The sequence below is a fragment of the Marmota marmota genome, unplaced genomic scaffold (genome assembly GCF_001458135.2).
Source record: "Marmota marmota marmota unplaced genomic scaffold, marMar, whole genome shotgun sequence".
Taxonomy (NCBI): Eukaryota; Metazoa; Chordata; class Mammalia; order Rodentia; family Sciuridae; genus Marmota; species Marmota marmota.
Genome location: NW_026000229.1, coordinates 22,536,345 through 22,557,532, shown reverse-complemented (window position 1 = coordinate 22,557,532; position 21,188 = coordinate 22,536,345). Strand labels below are relative to the sequence as shown.

General features: G+C 41.8%; 1 protein-coding gene across 1 annotated transcript in view; it reads right to left on the bottom strand.

The window, feature by feature from the left end:
• Positions 1 to 213: 213 nt before the first annotated feature.
• Positions 214 to 21,188, bottom strand: part of Aldh1a2 (aldehyde dehydrogenase 1 family member A2) — an 89,312-nt gene continuing 68,337 nt past the window's right edge. The window contains exons 8-13 of the mRNA XM_015480609.2: positions 13,941 to 14,043; positions 12,087 to 12,271; positions 10,514 to 10,678; positions 9,649 to 9,806; positions 8,821 to 8,895; positions 214 to 2,059 (exon numbers count right to left, since the gene is read on the bottom strand). Coding sequence (XP_015336095.1) covers positions 1,987 to 2,059; positions 8,821 to 8,895; positions 9,649 to 9,806; positions 10,514 to 10,678; positions 12,087 to 12,271; positions 13,941 to 14,043 — 759 coding nt within the window. The 3' untranslated portion in view covers positions 214 to 1,986. The remainder of the gene's footprint in view (positions 2,060 to 8,820; positions 8,896 to 9,648; positions 9,807 to 10,513; positions 10,679 to 12,086; positions 12,272 to 13,940; positions 14,044 to 21,188) is intronic.

The following is a 21,188-nucleotide window of genomic DNA, read 5'->3' as shown; positions in this document are numbered from 1 at the left end:
ATCATTTAATCCTTTCCTTGCCACACAAAACTATAAGCACAAATGGATTTTAAAGGGTCAGAAAACAAGTTTTTGTTTACAAAAAATACCCTCCCAGAGTTATGCTTAGTGACCTTAGAGAGAACACAGCTAAAAACCCCAGCAGCCAAGGGAAGGATTCAAAGGTACCCAGTGTGACACAGACTTACAACACTGCCAGATCATCCCAAGGAGTACACAATATAAATGCTTTATTGCCAGCACAGAGGTTTCTTTTTAAGTAAATTAAAAGAAATAAATCTTCATTTCACATTCTATATTGCAGTTCAAAGGTAACTAGTTGGTTAATGTGTTTGTTCACTTGGACGCGCTACAGGAGAAGAGCAGGGCATTCAATGGAAAAACTCAGAAAGCCGGCATCTGTCAAGGCATTGGGCAGCTGAACGCACTTCCGTTTGTAAATAACAGCAAGGAGAGATTTCTTTAAAACATCATGAATACACGAGGATTATAAATAGAAAAGTGGTACAGGTAGAAAGCAGAAAAACGCTCAATACAGAAGGCTATATATACGTTGCCCATACTCCATATACTCTAGGTTATGTTTGGTACTTTTAAATAAATGATCTTCATCTAGGTTAGAGACTGGCTTGGAGGTGGCAGCTGGAAAGAGAAGGAGAGGAAGTTAACACACCAAACCGGGGGATTACGGGAAAGCAGAGGAGCCAAGCTAGGAGAAGGAGGCTGGCCTGCTTCATGCCTCCCCCTCTGCAGGCTGAAGCTCACTGAGAGGCAAGAATGGTGTGTGGATGAGCCACTGGGTGTGAGAGGAGCTCTGGCAGAGCATGGCCACTGTGGCACGCTGGCATTCTACAAATAGAGAACACCCTCAAGCTTGGCCAGGTTTTCCAAGGTTGCTGCCAATGGAATTAGGGCATGTAATTTGGGCATGACAGGCCTGAGAGACACCTGCAGCAACAAGAGGTACAGGTGCTGGTGCACTGGGATCTGGGGTGCAGAAGAGGCTATGGGTTGTGATTACAGAAATAGTTCACGTGATAAGAATTCTCAGCTAGTATTGGAAATCAAATTATTTCTGCAAGGAATCCAACCTGAGCAACTTCCCAAGCCTACTTGAATTGTTTTTTGGGTTGGTTTTAAGATAAGCTTTGGAAGAGATATTACTCACCAAAAACAAACACACAAACAAAAAAACACTCCTTATTCCAGAACAACCAATAAAAGAATTACACACACGCACACACACACACACAATCTATAGCAAGCTCAGAAGCCATGAACTACACATAATGACCTCTCATCTGCACTGTCCTGATCTTATTTCACATGTGTTATTTATGGACATAAAAAAAAACAAATTGGGTCAGGAAGATCCCAAGTTCTGACCATGAGAGTGTCTGAAGTGCACCAGCTCCTGGCCTTTCTAGGCTGGTCTGGCTCTTAACTAAAACCATTTCGTGTTTTGCTTTGAAGAAATGGATGACATGAAATGGTAATTTGGCTGCAAAACCTTGGAAAATTGTTCCCGGCCCAAACATCTGCCCCAAATGAGCTCAGCTGAGATCTCCTTGGAGGAGAGGGAGGGGTGGAAGAGCAGGGAGAACTGGAAGGAAGAAAACGAAGCTGGCACAAAGGCCACCTCTCTGGAGAGGGAAGTTCTTTGTGACAGCATCATGTTCTTTGCGACAGTAAGCAGCTTCCCTATTCTATTGGACGTGTCCCACAGCTTGTCCCCTTACCTCTATCCCGCCTTCCCCCATGCTTGCCTTCCCCCATGCTTGGTATCATTAAGGTGATCCCTTGAAGAATGCCTAGAAACCTGCCCAGCTGCTTTGTTTCAGTGGTGCAGTGACCTGCCTGCTACATGTCATCATCTCAACCTTTAAAGAAGGACCTTGGCTCAATTCTATTCCTGACAGCTGGGCCCTACAGAGAAAGCAGAGGGAGAGTGGTGTAGGCCGGCCATTGCCTTTCTTCTTGGCCTTCTTAGGAGTTCTTCTGGGGGATCTTTACGGTCACAGTCTTAACTTCTGAGTACTCGCGCAAGCCAAATTCTCCCCTGAAACACAGAAATAAGCAGAATCAGATGCCAGAACCCAGGCAGTCATGGCAGGGTGGTGATAGTAGTTCTAGAAAAGATTCAGTTTGTCACTTGTGAACACCTAGAGATTTCAAATAAAAATTCCTAATGGATGGGACATCCAGGCCTTCCTCTGAGGAGCAGAGAGAGCCCTCATCTCACATGCAATCATCATTTCTCAAAAGATAATTTGCCTCCATAATACTACACAGAAAGGCAATGACTCCAGCTACTCAGAGAGCCAGACCCAGGGTTAGCTGTTGCCAGAGGGCATGCTCCTTCCTGGCTGAGCACCAGGGGCAGTGGCAGAACCAGGTCCCTAGTCTTCCAATGTCTTCGTCCTGTTCCTCCCTCAGGCAGCAGTGGTTCCTCAGGATGTGGTGTGCTGTTCTTCCCCAAAGCCCTGCTCCTGCCTCTGCATACTCCTGGATGTTTGGATGCTGTGCCTAGAGAGCTAGTCATTGCAACTGAAAGAAAAGGCTGAGATTCTCAGAGGAGGATCCTCTCTGCTATTCTAAATTCCTTTTCATTATTCCTTAGATTCAATAAACAGGGATGAAGACCTAAGAGCCCACCATGGAAATGCAGAAATCATTTGCAATATCTTAAAAAAAAAATCAGTAAGTACTGTCCGTAGCCTCACGGAATCCGAGGAAGGATTCAGGGAATAAAAAAAAAAAAAACAACAAACAATTAAAAAGACATTGGGAACCATTAGTAAGCTTCCTCTTTAAGATTTTTTTTTGCCCTCTTCCTCTGTGGAATCTGGGTCAGAATCAAAGATTGCCAATCATCTTTCATTTACTGAGATATTACTATAGGTAGCCCTGTGCTGGGCTCAGGACAAGCCAAACTAAATAACTAGTCCCAGCCTCTGAAGAACTTGCAGGTGATTGGGAGTAAGGAGAAGATATAGTATGGTCACTCTCTAAGCGGAGACAGGGGACGCAGCCATTCCCAGTCCCCTGCACACTTGCCAGAAACCAGAGGGCAGGCATTTGGTGAAGCCTGCTTGCTGTAATGCTCCTTTTCTTCCACCTTGCCGTTTCCCCTCATTTTCACTTCATCTTAGTTGCCTTTTAAGAATTTTATTATAAAATCGACGTTTTAAATTTTTCTTTAAAATACAGTAAGTTTTTTCTTCTCCTCTTTTTGAAGTCCTTCTTAGTGAGGTTTCTCCTGACAGCCCAGGGAAAGGCACTCCCCTCCTCTTCTGTTCCTCAGAGCGCTTTGCCATATCTCCACCATGATGTCACCACACTAGGGGAGCTTTGGGAGCACCTCTGTGTCCCCCTGAGCCAGAGCTCACTAACTTGCTTTCTGCCCCCACCATACATCATGGTCAGCCTACAGTGCCTGGCAGGGAGAAGGCACTCAATGTCTGTGAAAGGGAGAATGTAAGTGGGGAGGTATCATCCTATCGCCCTTTTTCCCAGTTCTGCCTTCTGGACATATGGTCTCCACCAGGAGAAAATAAAAGAACACTCAGACGTGTTTGAGTATGAAAGGATTAAGAAAAGCTCTCTTTCAAAATGGTCAGTTATTGCAACTGGGTTTTACAAGCGAGATTGGCAGTAAATAGTTCCTCCTGGTTCCTTTCAGGATCTGATAGCCTTATACAGGGTCCAATCACTGCTGCTGATTCCTCTGAACCCTGAGGGCACCTGAGTTTACAAGGCCCCCACCCTGGGACATCAGAGAGCAGTCCAGGAAAGCCTGGTAAGCATCCTGTTCTCTAGCCTTGCCTACAGGGTCATTCCATTTAGAGGAATGAGGCGAGCAAACTGGGACTGCCCTACTCATTACAAGGTTCCCTCATTAACTCCATGCAGGCCTTGGGTCTCTATGTTACCAGCTCAGCTTTGGCTGTCTCTGTAGTTTTCCCTGCCTTTAGGCAATTCTGAATTGTCTCTTCATCAAGGACATCATGTGTCTCCTGTTTGAAGTGAGGTTACTCCCTTCTCATTTCCTGGCTTGTGCATGCACGCACTTGGGGCAGACCCTGAACCACTCTTTCCTCCCACTTAGATCTCTAACTAGGTTGTGACAAATGTAAGGAAGTCTATGAAGTCAGAAACTCACAGTTGCTTTTGCACATGAATGTTGGATCCCACAGTGTTTGGGTGCATGAAGCAGTGGAAACCCTGCTAGTCTGGGAGTGTTTTTTCCTGGTTCCTGGGCAGGGATGGATTTCAACCCACTCCAAGAACAACAGATCTGTTGTCAAAAGAAGGACTTCCCAGGAGCTCAGGGCACCAAGGGAGCCATCATAGAGCAGACAATGGAGGCCTCATAGAGCAAAGAACCCTCCCTGCAGCTGGAGTCAGTGGATAGAAATACTAATGCCTCTGCCATTAACTGGCTGAAGGACCCAATCAAGTCACCCCATTCTCTTGGTGCCCAGGCATCTTCCTGAAAGTCAGCATGTATAAGCAGCACCTGAGAAGCTTGTTGAAACTGTAGGTTCTTGACCTTCTGGGCACCAAAAATTCTGTTTCCAGTAGGTCTGGAGGGGGACCCAGGTGGTCATTTGACCCACACTTTGGGAAGCACTCACAAAGTCCTGAAGTTTGGATTCTTCCATTGTTTCACCATCTCTAGAATCTCTTTGCTGCACTTAAATTCCCTGGCACAAACAGTTCCATAGCTCAAAAGGAAGAGCCTCACGGCTGCTCAAGACAGGCATTTCACTGCTAAAGAGCCTTAATCTCTGTGAGGTCACTTTAACAGCTGTACAGCACAGGGCACACAAACATCTAGAAGCCCACTTGCCTGCTTCTTAACAGACTAGGTTACAGTCCCTAAGATAACCAAATGTGGCATACCCAGTGGTGAGAAAAAATGTCAGATTTTGGTGGCTCTCAGCAAGCCATTTTAGGAATCACTCAAATTCACCCATAATACAAGTAAGAATTTGCTTGGGATATATATATATATGGAGAGAGAGAGAGAGAGAGAGAGAGATAGATATAGATATAGATAGATAGATAGATGGATATCCCTGCACTTTTATTTGGCTTGCAGCAGCATTTTTCAAAATGAGGTCCCAGACTACCTGCATCAGAATCATTCCAGAAACTTGTTAAAAATGCAGATCCCAGGCTCCAGCCCAGACCTACTGAATCAGGATCTCTGAGACTAGCTTCCAGATAAGGATGCTTAACAACCTCACCAGATTGCAGGTGACTTCTGGTGTGCATGTACACACACACGCGCACGCGCGCACAATTTGATCAAGTTTCCCTATCATGCTTTTCATTTTCAAAGCCTGCGTTTATAGTTACTAAAATGCTAAGGTTCATAGCTTTCTTTCAGTTTGTGACACATACTTTATAGCTTATGTTTTACCATCTTTCAGGGGGAGCTTAAATGAGAAAGGAAAAAAAAAAAAAAAGGATGGGAAGGGAGAAACAGACAAAATTAGTTGGGCAGGCTGAACCAAGAGAAACATAGCTCAAGTCTCTGACGCCCGGGAAGAAAAGGCCAGCCCATCAGACAACCTGCAGAGGGCAGCCCTCCCCACAGCTCTCTGTGGGAGAACTCAGTGCTCTTCAGCCCTCCCTGAAGCTTGTTTCTAGCAGTGTCACTTCCCTTCCCAGCTCCTCTTGGGGGTGGGTATGGAGTCTATAGGTCATGAACAAAACAATTCTTCCAGATGGAAGGCTCAGTGGAATTTCTGGGGATGTATCAAATGAGATGTAAAGGTGCAGGTTCTTTTAATTGAAGTATTTCCTACCACTCTAGATCATTTAAGAAAGAGAGAATGCATTTGGGGGTAAGTAGAGACAAAGAACTAGGCCATTTATATAAGATGAAATGGGTCTCATCAAACAGCATCTTTTCTTATTTTTTCTCACTGCTGTGGGAAGGACACATCACTCCCATACCTAAAAGACAAGTAGAGAGAAGCTGCTCTTCTACTTCTTGGGCTACTGTTACATGTTCTGACACAGCCAAACAATCTTTTAGCAATGGGACATTTCCGATGGGAATATGCTGGACTAGGATAATGTCACAAGCCTGGATTCTGGCAGGAGGCTTGCTCATGATGAAGGACGAGAGTTAGCCTGGGAGGCTCCATCAGCCAGCAACCATTTTTCACAAGTATATTTTATGCCAGTGATTCACCCTGTTAATGATCTGTAACAAAACAGTCAGTGCAAGCAGCATTCCCAGAGCCAGTGACGGCCCCAACGTTTCAGAGACTGGATGAAGACAGCTACAGAGGCAGGAAATGAAATAACAAGCAAAATACATTTTGAAGCATAAAAGTGGAAAGTTAAAGCCACATGAGAGTGAAGAAGAGATACCTAGAGTATATAAGCTGAAGGAGTACTAGTGTGAACAGGATCTAGATCATTAATGGTTCTGGCTGGAAAGTCAGTGTGGGAACACTGAAGCCAGAAGCAAAGGATTCAAGGAGGACAGTTCCCCCTGGCCCTACGAGAGACAGGTGGAATTTCCTGGGATTTAGGAAAACTTTTGCCGCACTTCCAAAGCAACAGATTTGTAAAGAAAAAGAAGGAGCACCTACCTTTCACCTGCTTGAGCACTAATGGCAGCAGCTGACACCTTCTAAAGGCTTGCCAGACATTGATGGTGTCCAGCGTACTTAATGCCAACACTTAACCCTCATGACAAACCTCAAAGCAGTGAGTCTAATCCTTATAGATGAGGACACTGGGGCTTGAGGAGATTAAGTAATTTGTGCAAGGTTGCATAGGTGGTAAGCAGTAGAGCCAGGATTCATATCTGAACAGTGTGTGATTCTTGAACTGCTCTTGGCCTCAAAGGTATCTCTACTTAAAAGTATAATCATTAGCTGCTAGAAGTATCAGCTCAAGTATCTGTAAACCTCTGTTCTAGTCTAAAGGGTTCAGTGCACAATTTTCAAGTGTCACACTTAACTTTTCATAAAGTCTTTTACTCTTCCTCCACTGCTAACTTTGCTTTACTGTCCAAGTTTTTTGTTTTTCCTTCTCTCTCTCGGTACTGAAGACAGAACCAGGGGTGCTTTACTACTAAGCTACATCCCCAGTCATTTTCATTTTGAGACAGGATCTTGCTAAGTTGATGAGAGTCTTGCTAAGTTGCTCAGACTGGTCTCAAACTTCCCATCCTCCTGCCTCAGCCTCTCCAGTTACTGGGGTGCACCACTATGGCTAACTACCTTCCAACCTTGAAAACATATTCCTCTCTCTCCATCAACTCAAGTGTTCCTCTCCTTGAAAGGCAACTCAAATATCTATAATAAAGATCATATCTAAATGCTTCTGCACTGAAATCCTCCTGGAGTCTAGTTTACTTCTGCTACAGTGCTATTTTTCAGGGCATTAGCATCTCAGAAGGATTGTCAGGCTCTTATCCTATCCCTAAAAAGTCCCTGTGTCTGGCCCCCATGCTTCCTTGGCTGGATCCACAGGAGTTATGGGCATTCAGAGTCACTGAGACCTAGGCTGGAATATCAGATATGCCACTTACTATGTGACTTGGTCAAGCTACTTAACTACTCTCCCTCTTAGCTCCTCCATAATATAAAAGTTGGATGAGACAATGTTAGAAAAGAAGTCAGCATCAAGCCAGATAAACAGCAGGCATTGAATTAATAACATCTGCTTTGGTGAATGTCCGTCTGTCACCCAAGAGTTTATATGTTGGAACCTGATAAACCATGTGAGAGTCTTAAGAAGTGGGGACCTTTTGGAAGTGATTAAATCATGAGGGCTCCCTCAAGAATAGAAGTATGGAGTATCTGAATGAGCTCCCTTGTCCATTCAGCCACACTTTGCCTCTAGAACCTTGAGCAATACATTTCTAATGCTTATATATTATATAGTCTAAGGCATTTAGTTTTAACCGCTTGAATGAACTAAAGACACCTATTATTGTTACAATAAAATCCTTCGAACTGGTCTTCTTCTCTAGTGTCTGCCAAGACACCACACCCTCTATACTCCAGGTATCTTGGCCCTAAAATCTCTGGTAGCTTCTGGTTACCATGGAATTTCCTTTGAGATGTGATTTAAACTAACCTTTCCACTTATACCTTCAGTAGGTCCCCCCTGTTGATCCTATGCCCTAACCCTGCAATCCCAAACTCAAAGAACTTATCAGGACTGAGAAAGTGATATAAGTGAAGGGACTGGGAAGGGGCAACAGGAATGGTGGCCAACATTCACCCCAGGAAGCAAGAGGAATGGTGGGAACATGGGAAGCTGCAGAGCTCACAGCTCTGGTGATTCTTTTGTGGGGGAACTGAAACAAGAAAGAAATCTACATTTCATGTGAAGCCTTCTCATGTTGGACTGTTAGTTGAAGATTTTAAAACACCATGAAAGCAAAACATACATTTTTCTGGGCCAGATTTGACCCTTGGCCTGCCAGTTGGTGAAAGCTTATTGGTGAAATGTTATTTCCTCTGTGATGTCTTCTCTGACTCCACTAGACAAGACTGATTTTTGCTCCATATTTACACGATGTCTGACATACTTCTATAATAGCCCTTATTAAATAGAATTACTGGTATATTAATTTTTCTTTGTCCCCACTTAGCATAAGGGAGTTGTGTCTTACTCACTCTTGTACCATGTAATACTTAGCTTATAGTAGTTTGTGCTCAACAAAGTGTCAGCTTAGTGAACAGAGGAGTGTCAGAAAATTCAACTATTTTTTGAGTGCTGTTCTAGGCCAACATTCAAAACCCCTGCGTCTCTGCAGGCATCAGCAATTGTGACACTTACATTTCTCTCCCATTTCCAGACATTTTGAACCCTCCAAAAGGGCTCTGGGCATTTAAGGCATTGTAACAGTTGATCCTGAAAGAAGAAAACATAGTACTGTTAGTATGAATTTTACCTGCAAAGAAATAATCCTATTAGCATGACATTTCTTTCAAAAGTTTTACTTTTTGTTTCTATTCTCCAGACAAAAACTTCATTTATAGTTTAAAATTTACTTTGATTTTCTTATCTTGACAGTAAGAAGTGTATCCCTTCTCAGGCTAAAGTTCCGATGTCCTTGGTATTCTCCATCCTTCCAGAGGATGTCTGTTTTACCCAGCCTCCTGGTAGCATAAGGCCCTGCTCTAACCTGAATGTAGTTTCCCCTAAGGGTTCAAGTGTCGAAAGCCTGGTCCCCAGGGTGGCCATTCTGGAAGACAGTGTGGAACCTTAAAGAAGTGCAGCCTAGTGGGAAGTCCTTGGGTCACTGTGGAGCTACCTCAGAAGGGTTTAAGGTAGTAGTTCTGTGCTCCCCCAGAGCTCTTACAAGTGTACAGCCCTTAGGTTGTTCTAAGATAGGGCCAAACACCTGAATTTTTCTCTCTTGTTTCCTGTCTGGCAATGTAATCTCTTCCTCCCACATGAGCTTCATCTGCCATGTGACATAATCAAGTGTCCCTTCCATGCCATTTTAACTTTCAGCCTCAAGAACTGAGCTAAAGAACTTTTTTTAAAAATAAAGTTAGCCTGTCTCAGGTTACTCATTATAGAAAAATGAAGTAACACAGACCTCTATATCACCAGTGGAATTTGTTAGAGCCAGTACAATGAGATTGTTTCTGATCTTACCAAACAGTCCCAGCTTGCATTGCAGAAGACACTGTGAGGGCCTTGTTGATGTCATTAGTGAAGACAGCAGCTACAAGTCCAAAGTCTGAGTTATTGGCTCTTTCAATAACTTCATCCATAGTTTTAAACCTCAGAATTTCCTGCACAGGGCCAAAGATCTATAACAAAATAGTTTGACTCAATGAGGCTGCCATTCATTTACCTGTTTTCCCCATTTTAAAGCAAGTTTACTCTGCTTCTATTTTTTAAATGACTTTAGTTTAGCCCCATGAAACTGTACACTATCCCAAACTTCCCCAGAATAAGATTCTAACCTCAGACTTTCATATCCCCTCTCCCAACCTCCTTGCATCACTCAATTCCACTCTTATGTTCTTGGGGTGTGTTCCTTAGATGCAGAAGAGAAAGTGTCATTCTCCCTGATCCCCCAAACAGTGTCTGGAGAACACTCCTCCAGAACTGAGAACTACTGCTCTGCACTACTAGCTGACCTGGACCAGGTCTCTCACCTCATAGACATGGGGATACTTGGAAGTTTTCTTTGCTAGTTAACAGCCTAGTCCCTCATCCTCAGGGGAACTGAACTTCTTCCAGTGTATTACTGAGGTGAGAGACAGGCTATTATAATTATTTTGCTGGCTGATAACAGTTACACTCACATAGCACATCACCTGGCCTCCATGTTGCTTGCCTGCCTTTTGGTTTAACTTTTTCCTTGAAAGTGGGATTTTTCATAGCCATGTTTATTGCCATTGTGAAATGTCCAAGTATAAAATACAAAGGACTAAAATTCTAAAACTGTCTACCAGAAATGCCCTAGAAACCATCCCAAGAAAGAGATGTGGCTTTTGTAAGTACTCTATACCTCCTCCTTGGCAATCCGCATGTCATCAGTGACGTTAGAAAACACCGTTGGCTCAATAAAAAACCCCTTTCGGCCCAGTCCTTTGCCTCCACATTCCAGTTTGGCGCCCTCAGCCACACCACTCTGGATGAGTTCCAGGATCTTGTTGTATTGTTTCTTATCAATCTACAGGAAAAATCACCTCATGACTCAGTAAAGCCTTCTATGAAAATGGAAACAAGCATGTTTTTAAGAGCCTCTCATTTATGATTTTTGTTTTCAAAATTTCATCATATCTAATCAAATCATATGAAACTGGTATTATTTACCAACTTTTGACAAACAACAGAGTTGGTATGGTTCAATCCAATATATGGAGGATTGCAATAAGGCACTGCCCTGATGATTTGGCCTAATCTGAAGTACCAGGTGATGATTTAGTAAATGGTTCAAAACAACAGAGACACTGGATAATTATTACTCATTATTTATATAAGGAAAGATCAACTTCTATCACCAAATGAATGATTAAGCAAGTTGAATTGATACTAAAATGACAAAAAAAAACCCTGAAACAAATAGATAAGTTAATACACAGCCTCTTTTGATATTGTCACATACCAAATTCTAGTGGGGTTTATTTTTAAAGGAATTCCTATTGTGCCTTTAGAGGAGAGGATTAAAATTAAAGAGTTTGGACAAACTTCTTAGTCCAGAAAAATGGTCAGTTTTACCCCCCCCACCAACACTGATAGTTATCATTCAGTTATTATGGTAAATAATATAAAAACCTATATTCATCTGAGTTTGAACTGCTCAGCTATAACATCAACTTTCTCCAGTGGTCACCAAATTGAGATGACATTGTCCTTAACCAGGAAAAGTCATGCTCTGGTGGCCCAGATGAGAACTGGTTCAGATACCCTTCTACAAATTCTCAGACCCTGTATACAGATTAAAATCACAGTTCCATTTCCAAATAGATCATGATGATTATAGTTAGCCTGTTCAGGAGGGACATTCATGGTCTTCCCCACACTACCACAATGTGTGATGCAATCAGAGTAAGAGATAACCCAACAGTCAGGAGGAAAGTAAGCCAGTCCTTCATTCCTACACATTTGCAAGCTTCAAGTGATCTCTGCAGACTAGCACAGGGTGAAGGAGAGAATCCTTGGCATCTGGTAAAGGATAAATGGCTCTGGGAAGGAGAGTCACCCTCCTTGAATGTGGCATCTGTAGGATGTCATGAAGCATAGCAGTTACGAGGACTGCGACTCAGTTCTAGGGTCAAGATTCACCTTGTCATGCTTAGGAATTTCTTTAAGCTGAGAGACTCCAAATCAACCCCACAGTTCAAAACATCCTTAAGACAACACTAATCTCATAGTTTTTCAGAGATAAAATTTAGGCAGGAAAGGAGAAGCATAATAAATAATCTCTCAATGGCTACACTTCCAGCCATGAAGACAAGGTGGAAGAGTAAAAAGGCAGCAGGAAGATGAAGATGTTGCCTTGGCGGATCCCACCCTGTCCACGGTTGTGGTGCTAGCCAGAGATTAAGTAAACAAGGAAACGTTTATGATTTCTCTACCTGAGGACCCTGCTCAGTGGTAGGGTCAAAGGGACTCCCCACTATGCGCCTCTTGGCCCGCTCCACACTTCTTCTCACAAATTCTTCATAGATGGACTCCTCCACAAAGATGCGAGATCCTGCAGTACAGCACTGGCCTTGATTGAAGAATACACCTTGGTGAGCCTGCTCCACAGCATAGTCCACTGCAAGAAAAACAGCTGTTTTCAACACCACTTTGCCTACAGAGGGGCCTGTTCATGGAGATACCTCCCTCTCTTCTCCAAGGTCTCAGGTATAGCATCCTGATCACCATGGAGCATAACAGTGATAGCTCTGGACTGAGAAGCCAACTTAGTTCTAGTTCTCACTAGACCCTGACATTACTTGCTCTGTGAACTTGGGCAAATTCACTTCTCTGAGTCTCTTTCTTGTTAAAACAAAGACTGGACCACATCATTTATAACAACAGTCTTGATCCCACTATGCAAAGAGGTTAGGCAGATAATGTAAAGGTGTGAATCTGCCAGGTGGTCAAGCACTGTAATGAAAAGACTGAAGGAAGCCAGTGTGGCTGGATGTTGTTATGTATGAATATAAGCCAAAAAATAAACAAGAAATCAATATTTTAATATTCAGTTTTTGTTTTCTAAGCATGGAAACTTGTATATTCTGTATATTTGTATGTTCTGCATTTGGCTTGTGGAATGCCAATTCACAACCCATAATCTACAAGGTCTTGTATATCTAATTAGCATTTTGATGATTAATCTGTAACAGCAATGGATCTTCCAAAGACACTAAGTTTCATCTATGTCGACACTGAATTATAGAATAGCATGTAGTTCATTCATTCCATCTCATACTTAAGATGTCAAGATAGTGTTGATAAATATGGTGTGTGCAAGTTGCTAAATGACTGACTGAAAACAACTGATGGCATGACAGTGGAATGCCTACAGTCCCAAAAGGAATAGGTATAAGAATTCTGATCTTGATAAATAGTGACTAAAGCTGAACTCCACAAATTTCAAGCTGGGGCTACACTTCAAACAACCTGCTTCACTTTCTGACCTTTTCAGTGGTAGAATTGGGAAGCTGTTCTGTCTTGAGGATGTGAAGAAGAAAAAAAATGACTGAATGAAATTATGCACTTTTATTCCCTGGAGAGCTTTTCAAAATAGAGAGACTACACCTGTACAGAGTGGACTAGATGGCCTTCTTCCTAGAAATACAGGCTTCCTAGGTTACTGCTTGAAGCCTCTATAAATTCCTCCAAACAAAGTCTATTCACTGAATTCACCTGAGTGTGCTGTCACCACTAGCTGAAAATCCTGGGAGCAGCAGAAAGGTATTGGGATGACTGACCAGAGAAGGCATGGAAAACACTGGTAGAGGCAGTGAAGAATTTCTTTTTGAGGTGCTGGGGATCAAACTCAGGGCCTCACACAAACTAAGCAAGTATGCTACCCCTGAGCCACAGTCCCAGCCCTAGGATTTATTTTTAATCACCTTCCAGCCATCAGGCTCAGTTGAGAAGTTTTAGAATACTTGAATCTAGACAGACAGACCTGTACTTCGGGTGTTTAGAGACTCAGAATATTGCTTCTTCCACCATATTCTGCTAATCAGGCCCTCAACTCTTCTACTCTATTCTATAATGTCACAGAATCAAAACAGCTAAGAAAATGAACTCTGCTCAGCACTCAGTTGATAAGAACTCTTCCCCAATATTAAGCTATTTTTCTCCCCAGGATATCTTGATTACCCTTAGCTTCAAAGATCTTTTTTTCTGTGTCATAGCAAGAGTGGAAATACAAAAGAGCCCCAAAGGGTGATGTGCTGGAACATGTGTGAGATCTATGGTTGACTTACAATCGGCATCTGCAAAGATAATATTGGGACTTTTCCCTCCAAGTTCCAGAGTTACTCTCTTCAAATTACTTCTTCCAGCTGCTTCTTGAATAAGCTTTCCAACCTGAAATAAAAGAAACACAGAGGGATTTTTGCACACCTTGCTCTTGAGGCAGTCAGCTCTGGCCAAAGCCAGCTCGGGCAACAAAAGAAATGTGGCAGTAGCCAATGCTAAAAGGCAAAAGAATCCACTGAAAGACACAAGGACAGCTTCTGTGGTCAATTTGGGTGGATAAGATATGAAAGGCAGTTTCGATACAGTTGAATGTCCATGCTGAAGTTTACTGGAGGGCTGCTTCAGTTTCATAATGGAAGACACAAGGCAAAGGGAGTTAAACCTGGAATCTTAATCACTGAAAGATTTCTCTAAAGATAAATGGCATGCAAAATGAGACTAGAGATTTCCATCACTGCATTGTGGCCTTTAGCTTGAGACTATGGCTGCCAGAAAAAAAGCCAACTGGCTCCACTTGAAAGACATAATGAAGATAAAATTGTGTGTGTATCTCTAAAAATGCCAGGTATGCTTTATCCCATGGTCCAAAGACACTATTGATATTACACCTTTGCCTCTACTTAGGGCTATGGTAAAGGGTTTCCATATAGTGGGAGAGAATCTGTCTCTACTTGTGCAATACTGTAGTGCCTATTTATCTAGAATCCAAGTAAACAAGAGGCTGAGTTTGGAGAATGCATTTGCCATTGACTCACATTTATGATGAAATATAAAGTTTCAAATTGGAAATAGGGATGTACCATCCATAGCCCTGCTCAAAGAAGAAGGCACTACCTCAGTGTCAGGCAGTGCTGTCAGGAGTCAGCCAGCAGCTGCTAACTCCATTAGGGTCTGCCTCAGCTGAACAGAGCTCCCTATTTAAGGGGATGCCACCCCGGCGTGGCTCACATCCACTCACTAATAGTGGCAGGCCTTGCCCATTTAGCCCATCATATGACTCCTCTGAGGGAACTCATGTGTTCCACCATGTTCCAGATGTCTGGTCAAGGTTATCTCAGACCTGTACTATAGTTCAACTTCCCTTGTATCCAATCCCCTTCACCAGAGATCCATAGTAAATATCCTGCATCCCAAACTCCACATCAGTAACTACTCTGGGAGAACCAGCCTATAACAGGGTGCTACTCTACTGGACAACAGAGGTACTTTATGGAAAATGCTGAGCCAACCATACAGACAATTTGGTCTTATTGAGATAAAAAAAATGCTACTTGTGCCTGGAGATCTACTGAAAATTAAATATTTAAAAAGCTTGAAGAAGAGAAATGCCACATTCATGTTTGGCTCACCCAGCCTCTTGCTGAGATTCAGGAGGCCTAATATGTCTTCAGGCAGTGGAGGGTTATGGTAAGGACAAAAGGCTCTAGAGCCTGACTGCCTGGGATTGTTATTGGCTCACTCCTTACCAACCGTTTGGCCTTGGGAAATTATTTAACTTTTTTAAGCCTTGGTTTCCTTCTCTGTAAGTGGGGACTACTCATACACTGCTGGTGGGACTGCAAACTGGTACATTCACTCTGGAAAGCAGTATGGAGATTCCTCAAAAAATAGGAATGAAACCATCATTTAACTCAACTATCCCACTCCTTGGTATATATCCAAAGGATTTAAAATCAGCATACTACACTGACATAGTCACATCAATGTTTATGGCAGCTCAATTCACATTAGCTAAGCCATGGAACCATCCTAGATGTCCTTCAACAGATGAATGGATAAAGAAAATGTGGTATATATACACAATGGAGTATTACTCAGTCATAAAAGAGAATGAAATTATGGCAATTGCAAGTAAATAGGTGGATCTGGAGACTACTGTGCTAAGTGAAATAAGCCAGTCCCCAAAAGCCAAATGTACAATGTTTTTGCTGTATGTGGAAGCTAACCCACAATAAGGGAAGAGAGAGGAAGGATAGATATTCAATAGATTAGACAAAGTGGAATGAAGGAAAGGAAAGGCGGGTAGGAAAAGGAAAGACTGTAGAATGAACCTGAAATAATTTTCCTATGTACTTATATGAATATATCACAGTGAATCCCACCACCACCATGTACATCCACAAGAATGGAGTCCTAATTAGAACAAGGTATATTTCGTGCTTGAATAATTATATAAAAATTAATTCTTCTGTCATGTATAACTAAAAAGAATCATTAAAAATTTACAAAAACAATAGTGTGTACATCAAATTTAGAGATGTTCTGAGGATTCAGTGATTTAACAAAGATGGCCTTTAGAACCCATCCTGGCACACAGTAAGTGTACATACATGCTAACCATGCACAAGTGTGAGAAGCTAGGGGACTCTCTTCTCCCAAGTTATGTGGAAAGATATCAAGGTGACTGTGAGGACAGATACTACTGGACTTCCAAAGTAGGTCTCCAGATCTCCAAAACCATACATGCATATTAACTGCTTCAAGAAAACACCAGGTTACTCTCTGGCCTCCTTTCTAAAAACCCACACCAGTCTTCACTGTTACTCATTAGCTGGGTTAAATGCTTTTGTGTTCTCACTGTAATTCTGCCTCACTGTAAAAGTTTTCTAGAAAATATAACCTCATACTGAGAGATCCTAACTATGGAAAAGGAGAGGAGAATGATGTCTCTAAAGGAAGCGGAATTAGTTTCTTGTTTTGCAGAGTTACTTACCGAGATGTTAGGAAATGCTAACAGATCTTAAAGATAAATGGGCACTCTGTCCCACCAGCTAAATTTCCCCTTCTCTTGGATCTCTTCTATCTCCAGGCAAACTCCATAGGAGATGGGCTCAGTCAATGCACTGTTTTCAAACACATTCTCTTAAGAAAATGTGTATACACAAAGAAAAAAAGAATATGGTGGCCCTCTGCTCTCATAAGAGAACAGTAGTAAGTGGAAATTATTACTAGAGCCTGAGACACTTAGTAAACAGGGAAACTCATACCTAAGGACAACTTGAGAATCAGCAACCCCTCAACTCATGCCAGGAGCCAAGGGGAGCACCTGAAAAATGCTACTATCTGTGGCTGCCTGCTACTGTGAGGAATTTCAGGAGTTTCTTTCTGCTCCATATTAACTGATGTGGACACATTTTAAAGTCCTAGAAGGAAAGCAGGTTAAATGTTTTCTCAGAAGACAAGTGACTGGAATTCATGAGTATATTGTTCACTTGCAGGAGTCAGTCTATGGCAGACCCTTACATTAGAAATTCATTTATGCCTCTCAAAACCCCTATGAAGTAGGTATTATCTCATTTTAGAGATTATCATATATATGAGTTAAAAGTTAATGAACATTATCAGATAACTCATCTGGCCAACAGCAAAACCGGTTGGACTCTGTAGACTGACTCTAGGGTCTGAGCCTGGGGTCACTCCCTCTCCTTCCCTTTCTTCCATCCTCTTTCTGCCTCCATTTCTTTGTCTACTGTGTACCTAATTTTTGCCACATATCACCCCAATCTTCCCCTTACACTCAAGATTGATTTGAAAGGAAATAGGTATACGGCCTCTTAGAGACACAAGTCCCATTCACAAATAGTCAGTTATAAAAGTTATACTATAACTTTTTATACTATGTCTTCAAATTTACATTTAAGAAACAAGCAAGAGCAGGCAGAAACCATGGGTTTTCACATAGTGAGATGCTGCATAAACGTGCGAGGTAGGTGAAGAGTGCTGGCCCCGCTGGCATATTTTTCCCTTAGCCCTACTCCATGACATTCATCAGGCCTTCGCCAGGTTAATATATTTTGCCACCAGGAATGTCGCCCAGTGATTATTTTCATGACTACAGTAACTACTTGAAGATCTCATTCAGTTCATGGTCATTAGAGAAGAAAACCTAAGAATAATTTTTTCTGTGGCAATGCTTTGCCAGTCTTTCCTTAGAAACCAAATTTATGCTAAACACTGAAAGGCAAATCTTAGATGAATAATGTCTTTCCTCTTCATCTCTGGACAAAGGTCAATTTGCAGCTCAGCCTCAAGAAAGAACTGGAAATGTTAGGCCACTGGAGAACCACTTCCATCTGAAGTGGCCTCAGGATATAACATTTCTGAAAACTCCAGTTTTCAGAATTTCCTTCATTAAACATTAACCCCAATTTTCTCCAGGAAACATATATTCATGGTTCTACTATGTGCCAGTTGCAATGTTGGGCTTAGTTCCTTACCAACAAAGAACTCGCAGCTACAAGGGCTCCCAGGTAACCCTGGCAGGTGCTCAACAAATGTAGCTGGCTTTGCAGTCCACTTTGAAAAGATTTATCTGGGTCTCATTTAACATTAGATCTGAACTGATTAAATTATAGTTCTGTAACACTTTGCTGTTACCTGGAGTCAGACCATTCTGATCCTGATCTATAGAATTGAGCTAGGATGCAACAAGCTTCATTAATTACAAGGTCAGGCATTACATCCTTCCCATGATTCTCAGTTTTCAGGTCAAAACCTTCTTTAGAAAATATATTACTTTTCATGAATTCTCCCTGAGAGTGGAAGGAGGGTAAATGACTCCAAACAGGAAGCATTTCTCATTATTATTACCATGAAGGGTACAAAGTAAATAGATGCAACACCAAAGAGGTGATTCTTACCAAAGATAATACATTTAAAAACAAAGAGTTCAGTGAGAACTGGTTCTAACAGACTAAAATGTTACTTATACAAATCCCATTCAAAGGTTTCCAAAGTCAAAATCTATGGGATTACAAAATCTAAGAAAAATATATTATAGACATAAAATAAGGTCTGGGATTGACCAACACTTATATGCAAAAGTTTAAGTGTGATTGTTTGGGATTTGTGCTATCATATTTAGACCATTCCCACCTGACCAGAATATAGGAGCGCATGGTGACATGAAGGAGACTTAAATTGATCAAGTTGATAGGGACAAGCTTCATGAAACTGATGCCTATTCAGATGAAACAGACAATTTGCAAGATAAAACAGATGGGCAGTCAGTTTGGGAAACCAAATCCTGTATATAATATGAATATAGATTTTTAAGATAAAGGCACAGACACTCAGTTTTGAATTCCTCATCTTTTTTCCTATCAGAAAAGGTTTCACAATGTACTATTATTCCTTCCATCCCATCGCTGACAACCTGCCTGATTATAACCATATGTAGGTTTATGGACTACATTTTGGCCCATAGGGGTCAGAAGACCTATGCTACAAATTCTGGCTTGGCTCCTAAGGAAACTTCAATTTAGGAAAGTCACTTCATCTCCTCTGGGTCTCAGCTTCTTTATCTGCAAAATAGAGGCACAGGCAAAGCAGCAAATTTGTCCCTTTTACTCCGGTTAATTAGAGGAGTTAAAGAAGATGAATAGGACTCCTGGGACCCTTGCTCACTCTCAGAGTCCGTCTGCAATTATTCTGTGTTTTTCTTGCCTTAAGGAGCAGAAGTAGCTTTTCACAAGATACCACAGCTGCTGGGAATGGTAGAGAACCTAGTCTGTTTTTAGTTTCCCTGCACAAAGCTCATTATGAAAGAGTAAGTGATAGTGTTCCTATCATGTGGTTTCTTGACTCTGCACTCCCTGCAGAGCCTCTCAGCTTAATCTGGGTACCCCAGACAGGCGAGGGTAGTGAACTGGGGGCTCCCATGCACATAATGAAACTGGGCTAATTCTCAGCAGGAATACTGGCACAGACCAAACTCAGACTCCCACCTTCGTGTGAATAGGCTTCAAGATTGATATCAGGGACATCCAGGAAGAGCCACAATGTACAGGAATCCTGTTCATGGCGATGCAGCAGTGCAGGGGAATGAAATCTGGCTCTTAACAGGGAAAATAATTTGTTAAATTGGAAAAATAAATAAACTACAAAAGGCTCTTCATGCCTTCTTTATTCAAGACAGTTGCTCCCTGAACAAAGTTTCTAAAGTTAGAGAAAAATTTTCTTTTTATTAATAAATCACCCAAATTAGGGTGGGTTCCTCCTCCAAGATATGATACCTTTTTATGGTTTGTAAACCAAATGTCTATAGAGACATCAGTAAGCTAGTTGAAGATGCCTGTTTTCTGCATATATTTTCATTTCTTAAAAACCTCAAACAGACTGACTCTCTGCTTCTTCCCTCTTCTTCTTTCTAAAATTTCATTGTTATGCTTCCTGGTTTCAACCCTGATGAAAACAAAAGCCAAAAATATGTGAATTGGGCATTTCTTGTCTTTGTGAAATACCCCAAAATAAGCCAAATTCATCTGTTCAGATTTTCAATAGCAAGTAATAGGACCAAGGCATCCTTTAAGTGGTAACAGCAATTTCAAAACTTTATCTGTGAAATGTGGGTTATGAAAATCAGTATAGCCACCAGTAGCTATGGTTCTAGCCTTCTTTCCTATCATTTCCGTCACCACACACCCGTCACTCCAGCCACACAAAGCCACTTGCCTTTCCTGGAACACACTTCTGTGTCTTTGAATAAGATGCTTCCTCTGCCTGAAAAGCCTTTCCTTTCCTGGGTTATTTGATAAACTAATTCTTCCAGACCTAACTCTGTACCTCCTCTGAGAAGCTAACTATTCTCTCCATTCTCCCACAGAGGTTAGTTCCTTCTTCTCCAAACCCACAGTGCTTTGCACATAACTCTTGCCCTGTATTTGTGAGTGAGCTATCTTTCTCACTAGATTGAATTCATCAGGGGAAACTCTGTCTGGATCATTTTTTTCCTATATATATGTATACAAAGATCTTAAATAATATTTGTTGAGTCAATGAGCCAGAGCATGATGGTAACTCTCGAGGTCTCTGGAAATAGAGACAGAGAGGTGAGAGATACAAGAGATGGAGCCATGTGTTAGAACACTGGCTGCACACTGGAATTCGCAGGGCACTTATGCTCTTTTCTGTCTGGGATTTACCTCCAGAGACTCTGATCATCTTAGGAGTGGAACATACAGTCATGGTTATTTTTCAAAAGTTCCCAATTCAAATGTGCTGCTAGTATTCCAAACCATGGGGTCAATAAAATCTTTAAGGGCATTTCTCTCACACTTTTCTTTTTCACCTTTTATCATTGAGTGCATTCTCCAAATATTTAATATGACTGGTGAATGGGCACATATTCCATGCCACTTGTTTTCAAAAACATTATTTTATTTACTGTTTAAAACAATGCTGGGAGGCAAGAATTATTACTGCATTTTATATTTGGAAAAACACAAGATGCAGAGAAGTCAAGAAATGAGTTG